General features: G+C 41.4%; 1 protein-coding gene across 14 annotated transcripts in view; it reads right to left on the bottom strand.

Annotated features, from left to right (window-relative positions):
- anks1aa (ankyrin repeat and sterile alpha motif domain containing 1Aa) overlaps positions 1-15,422 on the bottom strand; it is a 79,237-nt gene that overhangs the window by 55,529 nt on the left and 8,286 nt on the right. For 9 of the 14 annotated variants that reach the window (XM_028582222.1, XM_028582218.1, XM_028582226.1 and 6 more), the window contains exons 2-4: positions 11,766-11,846; positions 11,411-11,567; positions 9,735-9,797 (exon numbers count right to left, since the gene is read on the bottom strand). In XM_028582222.1, the coding sequence (XP_028438023.1) occupies positions 9,735-9,797; positions 11,411-11,567; positions 11,766-11,846 (301 nt within the window). The remainder of the gene's footprint in view (positions 1-9,734; positions 9,798-11,410; positions 11,568-11,765; positions 11,847-15,422) is intronic. The other 5 variants (XM_028582225.1, XM_028582229.1, XM_028582233.1 and 2 more) reach the window with 1 other exon arrangement.

Genomic DNA, 15,422 nt, shown 5'->3' with positions numbered 1-15,422 from the left:
AGAGCAGTGCTTGTCCCTCCCTCATTACCACCACTGATGTGCCCTTGAGCAAGGCCCTTAACCCCAACCGCTCTAGTGGAGCTGCTCAGTGGCCAGCAGATCAGACTGTGAACTTTGTACTGGGCAGCTTCCAGGTATGCATGTGTAACCGTGAAAATGTGACAGGTCGTCGTTGCAAATGAGAATTTGTTCTCAATTGACTAAAAAAAAAAAAATTGTTGCAGCCCTAAATCGATTATCAAAGTGGTTCCTGGTTCATTTTTCTGTTTTTCAACTAATTGGTTAATAAAATCATCATTGTAGCTCAAGTGTCTACAACTTGCTATTTTTTTTTTTTTTATATATATATATATATATATATATATATATATATATATATATATATATATATATATATATATATATATATATAATTTTATAACATTGGCAAGTTTAAAGTCTTTACAAATCACGGTTTAAAAAAAAAAAATCCTCCCCATTTTCCCATCGATCCACCCCATGTATACACAAATAGTAAAAAATAAATAGATAAAAGACACAAATTAAGCAAAAACATGTATGCCAAGAATTGCAATACTAAACAGCTGAAAAACAAGTAAAAAAATGTCAAAATAAAATAAAGTACAAAAATAAGAGCAAGAATTAAGCAATGATGACTTCCGGTTTTGGATGTGAATGGAGTAGACGCATCTACCTCGTGCTCCCTGTACAAATCTTCTATTTTATCAGTTTATAGCCCTCTACCGGTTTATTTTTTCCAAATGTAATGAGATAACAAGTTTAATATACACGGAAGCAGAAAATGGCATCCAAATCAACCAAGCATGTGAAGAAAGACACAAGTAAAGACGACGCGATCGTGTCTCATGGCGAGGTTAGCATGTCGGCCTCGACTAGCTTACTGGAGGAACACAGAGCCTCTCTCTCTTCCGATTTCAAAACCGCTTTGACATTCTTAGAGGCAAAACTTGACCTTGTCCAGGCTGCGGTGTTGGACCATGGACCACGAATAACGTCATTGGAATCCAACGCAGACGACCTCAGCGAGATAATTCACTCTCTGGAAGCGGTGTGCGCCGATCTGACTGAGAACTACGCTAAACTCAAGGCCAAAACAGCAGACCTGGAGGGCCGCATTCGGCGTAATAATATCAGGAGCATTGGCTTACCGGAGTCTGTTGAGGGTTCTCGGCCCACAGTGTTCTTTTCTGAGATGCTGTCGGAAATCATGGGCGAGCAGATTTTGCCGTCTCTTCCGGAACTTGACAGAGCTCATCGGACTCTGATCGCTAAGATGAAACCGGGAGGGAGACCGAGAGCGGTAATAGTCCGTTTCCATCGTTATCAGATCAAGGAGCGGTGATACGTGAGGCCCGTAAAAGAAGAGGATCCTTGCAGTACCGTGGCCACCCGATCGCCATTTACGATGACTACAGTCCGGAGGTTCTGGAACAGTGCGCTCAATATCGAGGGGTAATGGCAGAGCTCTACAATCTTGGATTAAAGCCATCCCTTCTTTTTCCCGCAAGGCTGAGGATCCTGACTAAGGAAGGTGAGCAAAAGATGCTTGCATCGGTGGATGAGGCCAAGAAATTTTTGACAGCTCACCGTAGTGCCTCTTAGTGCTATAACGGCCGTTCAATAAACTTGAACGGTGGGGCTTATGACTTTATTTACTTTTTATGTCATGAGGGAGCCCGCTGTACAACATTGACTAAACTACGCCAAGACTTTCCTGAGCTCTCTGACATTATATAAATTGTTTACTGTTCATTGAAAATGTTTTACATCATACGGTCATTTCTACATTTCTATTGACTGATTGGTGCTATGGTATTTAATCTGAGGTAATCGTTGAATTAGATTTGTTGTATGATGTATCTCGTTTATTTTATTTTTTTTGGTGCAATCACAAATACCGCTTGCGTGTTTGATTGCAATTTTGGTTTACTTTAGGGACATTTTTTATTATATTTTTTACATTCTAATTTATTTTGATTTGCCCGGTGATCATTACATTGGTCATAGTATGATCCAAGGATCATTATGCCATGGTTCTGGTCGTATGTTAATCATACTATCTGATACTGTAGTGTTATCTATGTGGTGTATAATGAGGATACTTTGTTTTAAGGGATTGAGGATTATATAAGGTAAGGCGAAATAAGGAAGTGTTCAGAACACGTAGTTCTTGTTCTAATGGGTAGTTTTGCTGTCATTGAAATGTTCAAAGGGTTGGGTGGATTTTCTGGGTGGGTTAGGTTTCTGTATGGGATGGCGTCGTGCTGACCTTAAGACTTTTATATTTGTGTTCCTTTGTTGATGTTATGTCATTTTACTTTTTGTAATTCTTTTATTTTCATTCTCCGATCACAGGCTTCTGATAAATACTCTAATGGGTAGAGAGTTGAGATTTTTGAGTTGGAACGTCAAGGGCTTAAACCATCCAGTTAAGAGAAACAGAGTTCTTGCTCATCTTCGACAGCTGAAAGCAGAGGTTGCTTTCTTGCAAGAAACTAATTTACGCATCGCAGATCACAATCACCTCAATCAGGGTTGGAAGGGGCAGATTTTTCATTCTTCTTTTCAAGCAAGAGCAAGGGGTGTGGTTATTTTGATTAATACGAATGTACCCTTTATACCAAAAGATATTATATCAGATAAGAATGGCCGTTACATAGTTGTTGTAGGCACGCTATGCAATAAGAATGTAACTTCCGCTAACTTTTATGCTCCTAATTTTGATGGTCAGTTTTTTTTAAACATTCTCTCTCTCTTATTCCTGATCTAAACTCACATTCTCTTATACTTGGGGGAGACCAACCGTTGCCTTGACCCAGTGCTTGACCGTTCATCATCTAGACCATGCGCTGCAAACAAATCCTCCATTTTTCTAAATAATAATTTTTCTGAATATGGTATATCGGATGTATGGCGGCGTTTGCACCTGGAAAAAAGAGAGTATTCTTTTTTTTTAAATGTTCATCACTCTTACTCTCGGATTGATTACTTTGTATGGTTTCATTTCTAGAGTTCAGTCTTGTGCATATGAAAGTATTATTATTTTGGACCATGCTCCTCTTACTCTCGATCTCACTTTTCCAAATTTGCCTTCACCTAGGAGGAACTAGCGTTTCAATACTTCACTCTTGTCCGATGATAATGTTGTTTCCTTTGTTGCTGACCAAATTCCTTTTTTTCTAAGCGTTAACAAATCAGCGGAAGTCTCAGACTCAACAGTATGGGAGGCCCTTAGGCATATATTAGAGGCCAAATTATTTCATACGGTGCTAATAAAAGAAAGCTCTCTAAAGAAAAGAAAATCTCACTCGCTAATGATATTTCAAAATTAGATGAACAATATGCTAGGTCTCCCACGCCAGATTTGTATGAGAAACGTCTTAAACTTAAATCAGAGCTCGACTTGCTTTCAACCAACGAGATAGAGGGCCTTTTGAGGAAAACCAGGAGTGTTTTTTATGAAAGTGGGGGAAAATCCGGGAAAGTTTTAGCTGATCTGATGCGAGGACTACGTGCTAAACAAATTATAACTGGTCTTCGTCTAGATAACGGGGAGGTCACAGCTGGTCAAAATACTATTAACGACAAGTTCAGAGATTTTTAATTCTACTTTGTATACATCTGAACCCTCTTTGCAGGGGGATATCGAAGATTTTCTTGGCCGACTAAATGTCCACACTTTATCCTCAGATGTTCGCAACCTTTTAGAGGCGCCGATTTCTCAGGAGGAAGTGGCGGCGGCTATCTCTTCTTTACAATCCGGCAAAACCCCAGGACCTGACGGCTTTCCATCAGAATTCTATAAAAAAAAACTTCTCAGTACAGCTCGCTCCTTTTTTGACATCTGTTTTTTCTGAGTCTCTTAAGACTGGGACTCTTCCCCCAACGTTAAATCAAGCCTGTATCTCTTTATTACTGAAAAAGGATAAAGACCCCTTACACTGTGCGTCATATAGGACAATTTCTCTGCTCAACTGCGACGTTAAAATTTTAGCGAAGGTGCTTGCCTCAAGACTTGAAGATATCCTCCCCACTATCATCTTTCCTGATCAAACAGGGTTTATAAAAAATCGTCAATCATTTTTTAATATCCGCCGATTACTTAATTTGGTATACTCTCAGCATCAGGCCATTCCAGAATGTGTTGTCTCTTTAGATGCAGAAAAGGCGTTCAACAGGGTTGAGTGAGAGTACCTTTTTTTAAATTTTAGAAAAATGTGGATTTGGCCCAGTCTCTTACCTGGATTAAATTACTTTATAGTGCTCCCTCTGCAGTAGTCCTAAGTAACGGTCTGTACTCTAGGCCATTTAACTTGCATCGCGGAACCTGACAGGGCTGTCTGCTATTGAGCCCCTAGCAGTCGCCCTACGCCAGAGTCAGCAGATCACTGGAATTACCCGAGGTGAGACCGTGCATAGGTTAACTCTATATGCAGACGATCTACTGCTTTTTATTTCAAATCCACAAACTTCTTTACCTGCAGCTCCATCTTTGCTTGAGAATTTTGGTCGGCTTTCTGGCTACAGGCTTAATCTGCACAAGAGTGAACTTTTTCCAATTAACAAGGTAGATACGCAATTACAGTATTCCAACATACCTCTGAAACTAGTCAAGAATAAGCTCACTTATCTTGGGGTCTGTATCACTCGCCATCATAAGCATCTTTTTAAAACATAATTTTGGCATGCTTCTTGAACGGATTAAGAAAGATCTTTCTAAATTGTCACCTTTAAAGATTTCCTTTATTGGGCGCATTCCATTAAAATGGTGGTGCTCACTAAATTTCTTTATCTCTTTCAGTGTTTACCTTTATTTCTTCCCCTGTCTTTTTTTAAATCTTTGGACTCCGTTATCTTTTCTTTCATTTGGAATGGTAAGCACCCTCGTTTACGCAAAGCATACCTTCAGAGGCCTAGATGCAATGGTGGTATGTCATTACCCAATTTTAAGTTTTACTACTGGGCAGCTAACATACAAAATACACTTTATTGGTGGCATTATCACCTTTTGTCCAATAGACCAGCCTGGGTGGACATGGAAATTAATGTTTACAAGCAAATTTCCCTCCCAGCACTTGTCAAGTGGTAAAACACTCATTGAGGATTTGGACCCAATTCAGGAAATCATTTGGTTTTAGGGACCCCTCTCTTCTTAGCCCTGTGTTCCGTAATTTTTTTTCACCTTCGATGCAGGATGGTTCATTCAAGAGTTGGTCTCGCAAGGGGATAAAATGTTTCAAAGATTTATTTGTGAATAATGTTCTCGGTTCTTTTGATCAATTGGTATTACGTTTTGGTCTTACCAAGTCAGATTTTTTTAAATTCTTGCAAGTACGACATTACGTTAAGTCACTTGTACCAGACTTCCCAACGATGCCTTCTGAAAATCCTTTGGATAGTTTCCTTTCATGTAATGTAATAGCTAAAGGCTCAATCGCTATTATTTATAATTTAATGATAAATCTGGCATCTTCATCCCATTAAAAGCTTGGGAGGAAGACCTTAATAGACCACTCTCCGAAGACACATGGAACTGTGTTCTTAAACAGGTCCACTCATCATCAATATGTGCTTGACACTCGCTTATACAGTTTAAAGTAGTACACAGAGCTCATATATCCAAAGTTAAACTAGCTCAAATGTTTCCTGATACTAACCCTATGTGCAATAGATGTCAATGTGCTGAGGGAACGTTAATACACATGTTCTGGACATGCCCCAAATTAGAGCATTACTGGCGATCCATATTTCTCACCCTTTCTGTGGTCCTTCAGCATAGATTAGAACCAGAACCTCTGGTGGCATTACTTGGAGTTGCTCCAGAGGAGGTATGGTTGTCAGCATCAATGTGTAAGGTCCTTGCTTTCTCTTCCCTGATCGCACATAGAGCAATATTATTAAAGTGGAAAGACCCCTTGCCACCCACTCACACTCAATGGATCAAAGATATGATGTCTTGTCTCTGCCTCGAAAAAATTAGGTATTCGCTAAGAGGATCGGGAAAAACTATTTTTTAAGCTGTGGTGATAAGTCTGTTTAAATAATGTCACTACTATGGACACTTTATTATTTATTTATTCATTTTATTTTATTTTTTTTTTTTTTTCTTTATGTATGTATGTATGTATGTATGTATGTATGTGTTTGGTTGGAGGTTAGTATGTTTGTATGTATACTTGGTTCTTACAATTCTATTTTGATTTAATGGACAGTATGGACACTATTCTAAGGGGTGGGGGACTGTGAATGTGATTTATGTTGTTAAAAACAATCTTTGAACGAAGAATTAAGCAATGATCTAGGTAAGGTTGTTGCAGAGTTAACACACACACACCTTGCTTTTTTTGTGAATTTGTATTACATTATGAATATGTACTAAACCCAATATTCAGATGGTGAGTTGAGTCCAGGCCAGGCCCTGTGGTGAGTGGTTAGCTCTGTCCTACTGAGGCGTTAGAAGCATCAAAGCAGCCAACCCACCCAGTAAACAATCAGTAGAAGACTCAAGTGAGCACACACTGAAGGAATAAACATTGGTCTGGCTGGCTTCCTGGACCAGGATGACAGAGAATTGGACCAAGTCCAGTCTGACTTCTCCAGTGTCCCTGAAGGCGACCACTGAAGCCCCAATTGTCCCTGAGTCCCGGGCCCCGCTTTAAGCCTCCACACACACACACACACACACACACACACACACACACACACACACACACACACACACACACACACACACACACACACACACACACACACACACACACACTTCTTGTCTGGTTAGCTCACTCGTCTGCACAAACACACCACATCTCTCCACTGGGTCACTCACCACCACTGTACCGTGATACTGTTACTATGACAACGTCCCACCTCTTCCTCTCCTCAGCAACGCAAGCTCCCAAGCACAAACCGGGAGGTGGGGAGAAGAGGAGGAGGAGGAGGGGCAAACACACCCATTTACACACTCACACAGACAAGCATGGCATGGAAATCTTTCTCTGATGCTGATGCAAAGAGACTGAAACCCTCCCATCATCCTCATGAGATGGCTCTCTGCTCCTGGAGTATGATGAGAGGGGAGGCAGGATGCACCCCGCCCACTCAGTCACATGATGTCATCAACCATGGCCCCAACCATGGCCAGAGTATCTACACTGCATCCACACTTTCTGATTTATTCATAACACGGCTTCAATTATTTAGGCTCGTGACCAGGTAGTGGTCCACAAACTATCCCGAAAGTGTTTACATTAAGACATCATCCATAATCTCAGCATGTTAAATCCATCAAATAGACTAAATGGAAAAAAAAAAAAAAAAAAAAGACAGTAAGACAACCACTGCAGTGAAATTCACACTCCACTATATAGCCGCATTAAAGAAAGCCAGCCTTCCCATTCAAACGCTAAGAAGATTAGTCCAGGGGAAATGCGACAATGTTCAAAAATAGTGCACAGCTTTATCTACAGGCCTGGGTGGGTTTCCAGCTCTGCCAGCTGAAAATGCAATCATGGAGAGACCAACATGTTTGCACCGCTCACTGCTCTAACTGGGAGCTTGTCCCTGTCAGCTCTGCGGTGTCTGCTGAACAGCCATCCTCCTCATGTAGGCAGGCTGTGATTGGGGCTTCCCTGGGTAGCTGAATGCAATGCAATGTCTGTTCACAACAATGGTGTGAAGAGAAATATAAAGACGCCTGATGGAATAGATATCGAGTAGCTTAATGAGTGCCTGATTCTATACAGGAAACAGGAATAGAAATTAACTTTGTTTCCGGAGACATTTTTTACTCTAAATCTGGTATCTTTGCTTCCTTTTTATCATCAGGGGTTGTTTAATTGATTTTTGAAATAATACAGTAGTGCTAAAAATGAGTAAATTACTCAATCAGCAGAACATTAATTGATATCAATAATAAAAATAAATTTTACTAATTACTTACCAAGAGTCTACAGCCATGCTAGCGGCTCTGTGATGCTGCACTTAGGGCTCATAGGTGCACTGCTTTCAGCTGAATGCGAACATCAGCATGCTCACAATGACAATGCTACCATGCTAATGTTTGGCAGGTAATGTTTATGGTGTTCGCCATCTTAGCTTAGTGTGTTAGTATGTTAGCATGCAACATTTGCTAACTAACTAACTAACTAACTAAACGCAAAGTACAGTACAGTTGAGGCCGATGGGAATTTAATTGGTTTTGCAAGTATTTGGTCATAAGCCTTAACTATTGTAATAAGTATTGACTAATTAATAAACTAAACTAAATTTACCCGATGATGGTTCTAGATGGGTGATCAAAGTTATTTCAATTTATCCCGGGGGAGGCATAAATGTTTGTACCAAATGTCAGAACAAACTCCATCCGATAGTTGTACAGACATTTAACTCAAAACTGCAAATATCAACGTCATGGTGGTACTAGAGGCAAAGTCAGGGGATCATCAAGTCTTTGAGTTTTTGAGACATTTCATTCTAGACCAAAGTGGTGGACCAACTGACATTGCCATCCTTAAAACACGTTTCATGCTTCTTGCGGTTGAGACGGTGCGGACGGCATGCAAGGTCGCTGCGAACCATCTTGTCGCTAATACCGATTGTGGCGGAAGCGGCCGGAGCAGCTCCAAGTACGGACTTCTTCTCTTCTGTAGCCAATCATTGCAACACGATCTGTGTGACCGCGTCTGTGTTGTTACTAAATCTCGGAGGCGCATGGCTCGGCTCTCAGACCCTCCCAAGAGCCTCTGCACACAGTCGCCAAGGCCGCAGTTGCGTATTATCGCCGTCCACACCGCCCCGACCATGCTGATCACAAGAAGCATGAAACATGTTTTAGAGCCACGCGGTTTTAAAACGTGCATGGCTAGAAAAAAGGACATTTTGGTTGCTACATCATGACAAATGGTTGCTTTTCTTCTGTGTGCATTATAATAAGTTGTAGCGACAGGTTAGACTGGAGTGAGGAAACTTGTGTTTACCATCTGTCATGTTTTCATGTAGCGTAAATCATTAATATAGTTATTGAAAAAGAAATAATTAGAAGTCAAAATAAACATTAGTTGCAGCACTTCACAATTCATCTATTCGGACTTCGGCTTTTCCATTTGTCAACTTTCCATCGTTGATTCATAATACCATAATGGTCGTTGTAGCTTTAATTCATAGTGTGGTTTGCGATCAGTCAATTTTTTCTCCTACTGCTGGCTGTGTGGTGCCAACAATTCTCCTGCTTCAGACTGAATATTTTACACGTTTTCATTACAAATTTACTCAATTTTTAACAGGCCATAAAAAAGAAATGAGCATCCAGACTCACAAATCACCTATAGTGGCCCTCAGAGGACAGGCATTTACTTAACTTTCAAGCCAAGGTTTTCCTGACCCTGATCAAACGGCTGGTACAACAGTATTGTAGCAAGTAGAAAATAGATTACCTAATGTGGTGGAGGGCATGTTGTAATGCAGTGTCGCCTAAACATAACATCTCAATAAAAGTTGGAGCTCACAAGCGAGCATGAGCAGAAAGCCAGAGGACAGGGATCCACTGATCGCTGGTGAAATTAAAAGCCTCCCCATATCTCTGCAGCAGTGAGTGGCCCCGCAAGCAGCAGCAACAAACCAAACCAAAGCACAGCAGAGCAGAGCAGGACAAAACAGCAGTAAAGCAAAGAAGCACTTCAAAAGGAAATGTGGTTTCAGCAGCACCGTGTACACACCTTGGCATTAATATAGGGGTCAAAGGGCCCACAGCGTTTGAACTCTTTATGGTCTACAGAGCTCTGGGAGGGAGGAAGAGAAGATAGGCCAATGGTTTTGGTTTAGACAAGCAATGAACGGAATGAATGATGATCACAAATGAGTCAAACTAAATGAAAAAAAAGGAGAATGAGTTAATGAACAATCAGATGTCATGAACAGGCAGGGAGAAATGACACAAAATGAGACATATTTACAAATTTCTTTTTTGTTGTTGCTACATTTGATAACATTTCATGGTTCAGACTACATTATGTGGAGCTCATAATGGGTCATTTCTCCTCAGGACAGGCCAGAGATGGAGCCGGACTGGAGGCTGTCTGTGCAGTAAGCAACCAAACTAAATATGAAAAGAATATGAGTTAAAACAGTTAAAATGGTTATGGGCAAATCAAGCACTTCTCACACTAGCATGGCGTCAAAGCACTTCAAGTTTCACAGCATCACAGCAGAAGTCCCACTTATGCTGCACTGTGGTTAGTGCCCTCTGGTCACAATCTTTTTAACAAATATAGTAATAAAGTAAAGTACAGAGCATGCCATGCTGAACTATTATTACGATTAATATTTAGAAATATTTGCATGTGGCATTTCATTGCCAAAAATTACCTCCTTATCAAGTGGGAAAATGATCAACTTCCTATGACTGCTGACTAAAGCATGAACTGTAATTGTGAAACTATAAGAGGTCAACAAATGTGCTGAGTGTTCTGGGATTGTTACCCACATGTTCTTTACTTTAGCTAGTGCTGAGGTTCTTATACTTATTCTGCATACACAGACTCACATACTCTAACTCTATCTAACTCTGAGAAGAATGAAGAAGGAATTTATTTAGTTCTGATGTCATGACCTGATGTTCATTCTAAATGCGTTTGAAAAAACAAAATTGGAACCTTAAATGGAGAAATCGGGCGCAAAATGAACCTAGGGGTTAATAACACATGATTACCGAGTCGACCATTCTCTGGGATAGGTTTTCATGCTAATTGAATGAGTGTTTTAGCCAAAACTGCTAATTAGCTTATAATGCTAGTCGTCGGGGCCCAGCTAAAGTACGGTAAAAAGAAATCTCTATTTCTACACCACTAACAAGGCTCAAAATAGCACCACACTTCCACGGTAGCATAATGAGGGTCCCTACATGTCAACCGAAGCTTTGGGAGTCGAACGACGAACGCAGTGCAACCAGTAACCAGTAACCTAGCTCAAGCATGGCGTTCGTCGTTCGACTGGCCGTGACCGTTTTCCCAAGAGGGCGCCCGCCTGTATACGTGAACGGTACTGTCTCTCCAAACCATCTTTTTAATAAACTGTCTGTACAATTACACCATTTTCAATGCTTCGGTTTACATGTAGGTAGGTACCCTCATTATGCTGCCGTGGAAGTGTGGTGCAATTTTGAGCCTTGTTAGTGGTGTAAAAATAGCGATTTATTTTTACTTTACCCTCTGCCCCGACGACTAGCTTTATAAACTAATTAGCTGTTGGGGCTAAAACTGGTCACGTTCGATTAGCATGAAAACATATCTCAGAGAACGGTCGACTCGGTAATCATGTCTTATTAACCCCTAGGTTCATTTTGCGCCGGATTTCTCGCACACACAAACACAGAAGAGTGAAAGCAGCGGCAGACCTGCTCGTTGAGTTTGGGGTGCGAAGGCCCTTGGTGAATGAGCAGTTTGACGATATGTTCATCTCCCTTCCATGCGGCCAGATGGAGAGGGTAGCAGCCCTTGTTGTCGGCGATGTTAGTCAAGGCCTCGTTTCGTAGCAGCGCCTCCACCACCTCGCTGCAGATGAAAGAAGGGACGGGGCCAAGAGGATGAACCACGCTAATGAATACACACGGTCTAAGCAATCAGCCTATCAATAGCTTTATTTCTCCAGTGGGAACAATTTCCTGTGAGGACAAACCTCATTTAATGCAGAGCATAAACAAGAAGAGCTGAAACAGACTGCAACGCATGCATTTCTCATCACTGATGTACCTGTGTCCATTTAGGGCGGCGTGGTGGAGAGGGGAGTATCCAGTGCTGTCCACACAATTCACATTGGGGCCTCTCCAGATACTGTTAAGAATAGAAAGGATTGTTAGGTTTCCGTTTGTTTGTGTGTGTGTGTGTGTGTGTGTGTGTGTCTCAGGAGGACAGGAATGAAGAAGCACAGGCCAGCACAGCATTAGAGCATACATCCAGGAAGCAAAAGACAAACTATCATCACTGAGCAGCAGCTACGGTGGATAATGTGTCACAGGAACTCCACGCAACTTGCAGCCTGATTATTCTAGGCCAAGTCCTGAAGAAGAATAGGCGTCTGTTATGCAGTATAGGCAACAACAAACAAAGCATTGGGACGGAGCTTAAAAGCATTAAAGGGGTATAGTGTAAGATGGCCCGGCAATTAGTCCACCACTCTCATTCGCTGGAGCTGAACTCAGCTGTCAAGTCAGATTGGTTTGTTTCTTTTAATTTGCAAAGAGCACTGTGGTGAGGAGGAAAGAGAACGATGATGGAGGGGAGGGGGGTGGTAAAGGGAGACGGAGGGAGTAATTTAAGAGGCAAAAGGATGTCTGGTGAGATTGAGTGCCAGGACTGGGATGTGAGGCTCTCTGAAAGACCTTAACACATCCTAAATAAATCATGTGACAAGGAAATCCCAGCACTAGTGAACCAAATATCTGAGACCACAGTCATTTGCCAAACAGAAAGAGAATGGGAGCAAAAGCAGTGGGCCTCACAGAGGATCAATCATAAATGGGAGAGAAAATAAAAAAGTGAAGAGATTTTTTTTATTTTATTTTATTTACTTAGCTTTTGATATATTATAGAAAGCTGTCTCTCAAACCAATGCAAACTACTGATTTGACATTAGGATAGCTTCATGAATTATTACTTGTTTAGATTTTAATGCGAGCATTTCTATGAACAAATTGAAAGCCTTTGGAGATAACACCATGAGGAAAAAGAACGGCAGCACAGGCGATTTGCAAATCTTTTCAGGGTAGAAAAAAAAAAACCATCAGCTCAAGGAGTTGAACTCAGACACAATATGAATCGATCTACGTGCTACAAGGTGTGGCAACAGGATGCTCAGTCTATTCATATCAGCTTCAGTGCTACTTGTGTGAGTCACACACAGTCACACACACACACACACACGGCTCGTTTTTGTCGCAGTAATGGCTGTTTTGCCCCCTTAAAATACATCTCCCATAATAGCTCTCAGAACAGCCTGCAATTACACAGTCCGAGCCATCTCATTAAATAAGTGTCTTGGAGGGCTCTATAGCCTTCAGAACACTGAGCACAGACACACAGGGATGCGCCACTCTACCAGTCATAACCTAAGCCGTTTATTTCTTACAGCAGGCCTTCTGGTCTCATCACAGCAAGTCGGCAGCCATGAAGACATGGGGCATCAAAAGCAGGGCGTGCTAAGAGTGGGAAAATGTGGCGGGAGGAAATGCTGGGGATTGATAAATTTCTGTTATAGAGGGGGGAAATGTGTGAGCTACGATTATGTCAGCGTTTAAGGCATCACACATACACACTTGCTCCCCATTCCTCCCAAACCAGCAACCAACTTTGTAGTTAGGAGTATAGCAACACTGCCCTGTGCATGGCCGCTGAACACATCAAAAAGAAAAACTGAGACAGAAACAGACCTCTAGTTGCTGTCCTAGATAAAGGGTTATGTAACGGCTTACAGCAAAAAGCCAACAAATTAACATAAACATGAACAGAGCAGCCACTACGACTGGAAAATGTAACAAATTCGGGTGTAGGGGCAGTAACGACTACCAGAGTAATGCAAGAAGGCATGCCATGGGTTTGGGAACATAAATAACATGGGTGAACATTAGGACTTTACTATATGCTACAGACATTGCAATATGAATGCCAGCCTATCTTGATATAGTTGATCCAAGTCCAGAATTTTGACAATAACTCTTAGAAAACAATTTTTTCAACTTGCTTAGAATAAAATATTGGCGCAAGATAAAGCTCCTTTTAGTCCGGTGTGTCATGAGACATATTGAAAGATTTCGCTTTGACATTCAAAGTCATCAATTTGAAAGAAAATCTAGAATAAAGGCTCAAATGTATGACACCTTTGCAAATTGGTCCTCCTCAGCAGGCGTGACTGACGTGTCATTGCCAGAAGTTCTAAAAATGCCACTCAGAAACACAAACGTTGTGTCACATCAGCCACATGACCAAAGAAAACCCAACAGGGTTGTAATGCATCACAACCCACAGCATGATGTCCCTTTCTGGTTTCTATTTGCATTATATTACAGCTCTGATCTGGGACATGGGTGTTAATTAACGCCATCAAAATCCTCTGCATGCAGAGGGAATGAAGATGTCTGCTCATTACAACTGTTCACGGTCACAGTATTTAAACTTGCTATAGGCAGAGCTTGCTGTGGCAGCAGCTTTAAATGCAGTCCAAGTGTTACTTCCTCTGAGCATTTTGGCAGCATGGCACTCAGGGGCATGAGTCAGAGTGGTACTCGACAATCCACTTCATCCTCTTACTACGGCTCGCGAGCAACCTAACGAAGGGACGGGGCTTAGGCCCATAGCAAGGCAATGGGCAAAACAGAGTTGATTTGGTTTGGGAGGGGGCACACATTCATGCGAATTGACTGGGGAATTCCGCTTTGAAAGGCTGAGCTAATCCTTAATTTCCCTGAGGGAATATCAACGGGATGAAACTGGAGTTTGAAAAAGATTCTGGGGGGGCTGTAATTCTGTGTTGTACAAAGCCTGGCCAGTACGAGAGGAGGAGGGATAATAACAGTTCCCCTCTCTTTTTGTGTATTCACACATACTGAAGGCATTGAAAAAAGACTGTCATTTCCAAAATATGTGGGCCTAAACATAAATCTCCGCTGTGTTTTACTCCAAAGTAAAATGTCATGGCGCTCTGTAATTACATACACAAACACACTGGAGTTTAGGGTTTTTTTTGGCCTCGATTCTCATACCAAGTGACTAAACTCTCAACTCAGTTAGGTTAATCGATATGTTTGAATGTATCTGTCAGTTAGATTAAATCAGCTTTGTTTTGATAATTTGATAGCCTACATATTCACTGTCAGACAGGTGAGTAAGCAGATAGAAAAAGCATGGATGCATCATTTTGGATAATGATTAAAATGCTAATCTATAATTTTTTAGTTGCAACATACTATGACCAGGACTAACCAGAATTACTAGTTCCACTGCCTTGCAGAGCAAATATGTTTAGTGCACGATTTTCATCATGCATCAACAAGTTGAGTAATTTAACATCAGTCAGTGGGTATTCAAAGTGAACTTTTCTATTTCGCCAGTAGCCTGCAATATTTCCAGTGGAACCAAGAGCCATGATATATGATGGCGTGTTTATTTATAGAGCCCTGGGGAATAGGGAAGGCCAAATTCAGTCTTAGGTTTAAGCAAATAAAACCCAGGTGTGTGTGTGTGAACCCGGTGTCAAATAAACAGATTTGTCCTCCAGCCTATTAGCGGTGTGACCACACGGGGGATTAGTCTAGCCCAGGGCACTAAGCCCAGCAGTGACTGGTGCATGTCAGCCACCGTCAGGAAAATTGGGCTTAATTATGCATACTGCTGGCGGGTGGTGAAACCAGATGC

This window comes from Perca flavescens, chromosome 7 (assembly GCF_004354835.1).
Source record: "Perca flavescens isolate YP-PL-M2 chromosome 7, PFLA_1.0, whole genome shotgun sequence".
Taxonomy (NCBI): domain Eukaryota; kingdom Metazoa; phylum Chordata; class Actinopteri; order Perciformes; family Percidae; genus Perca; species Perca flavescens.
Note: the sequence above shows the minus strand (reverse complement) of the source record. Positions and strands in the feature narration are given on the sequence as shown.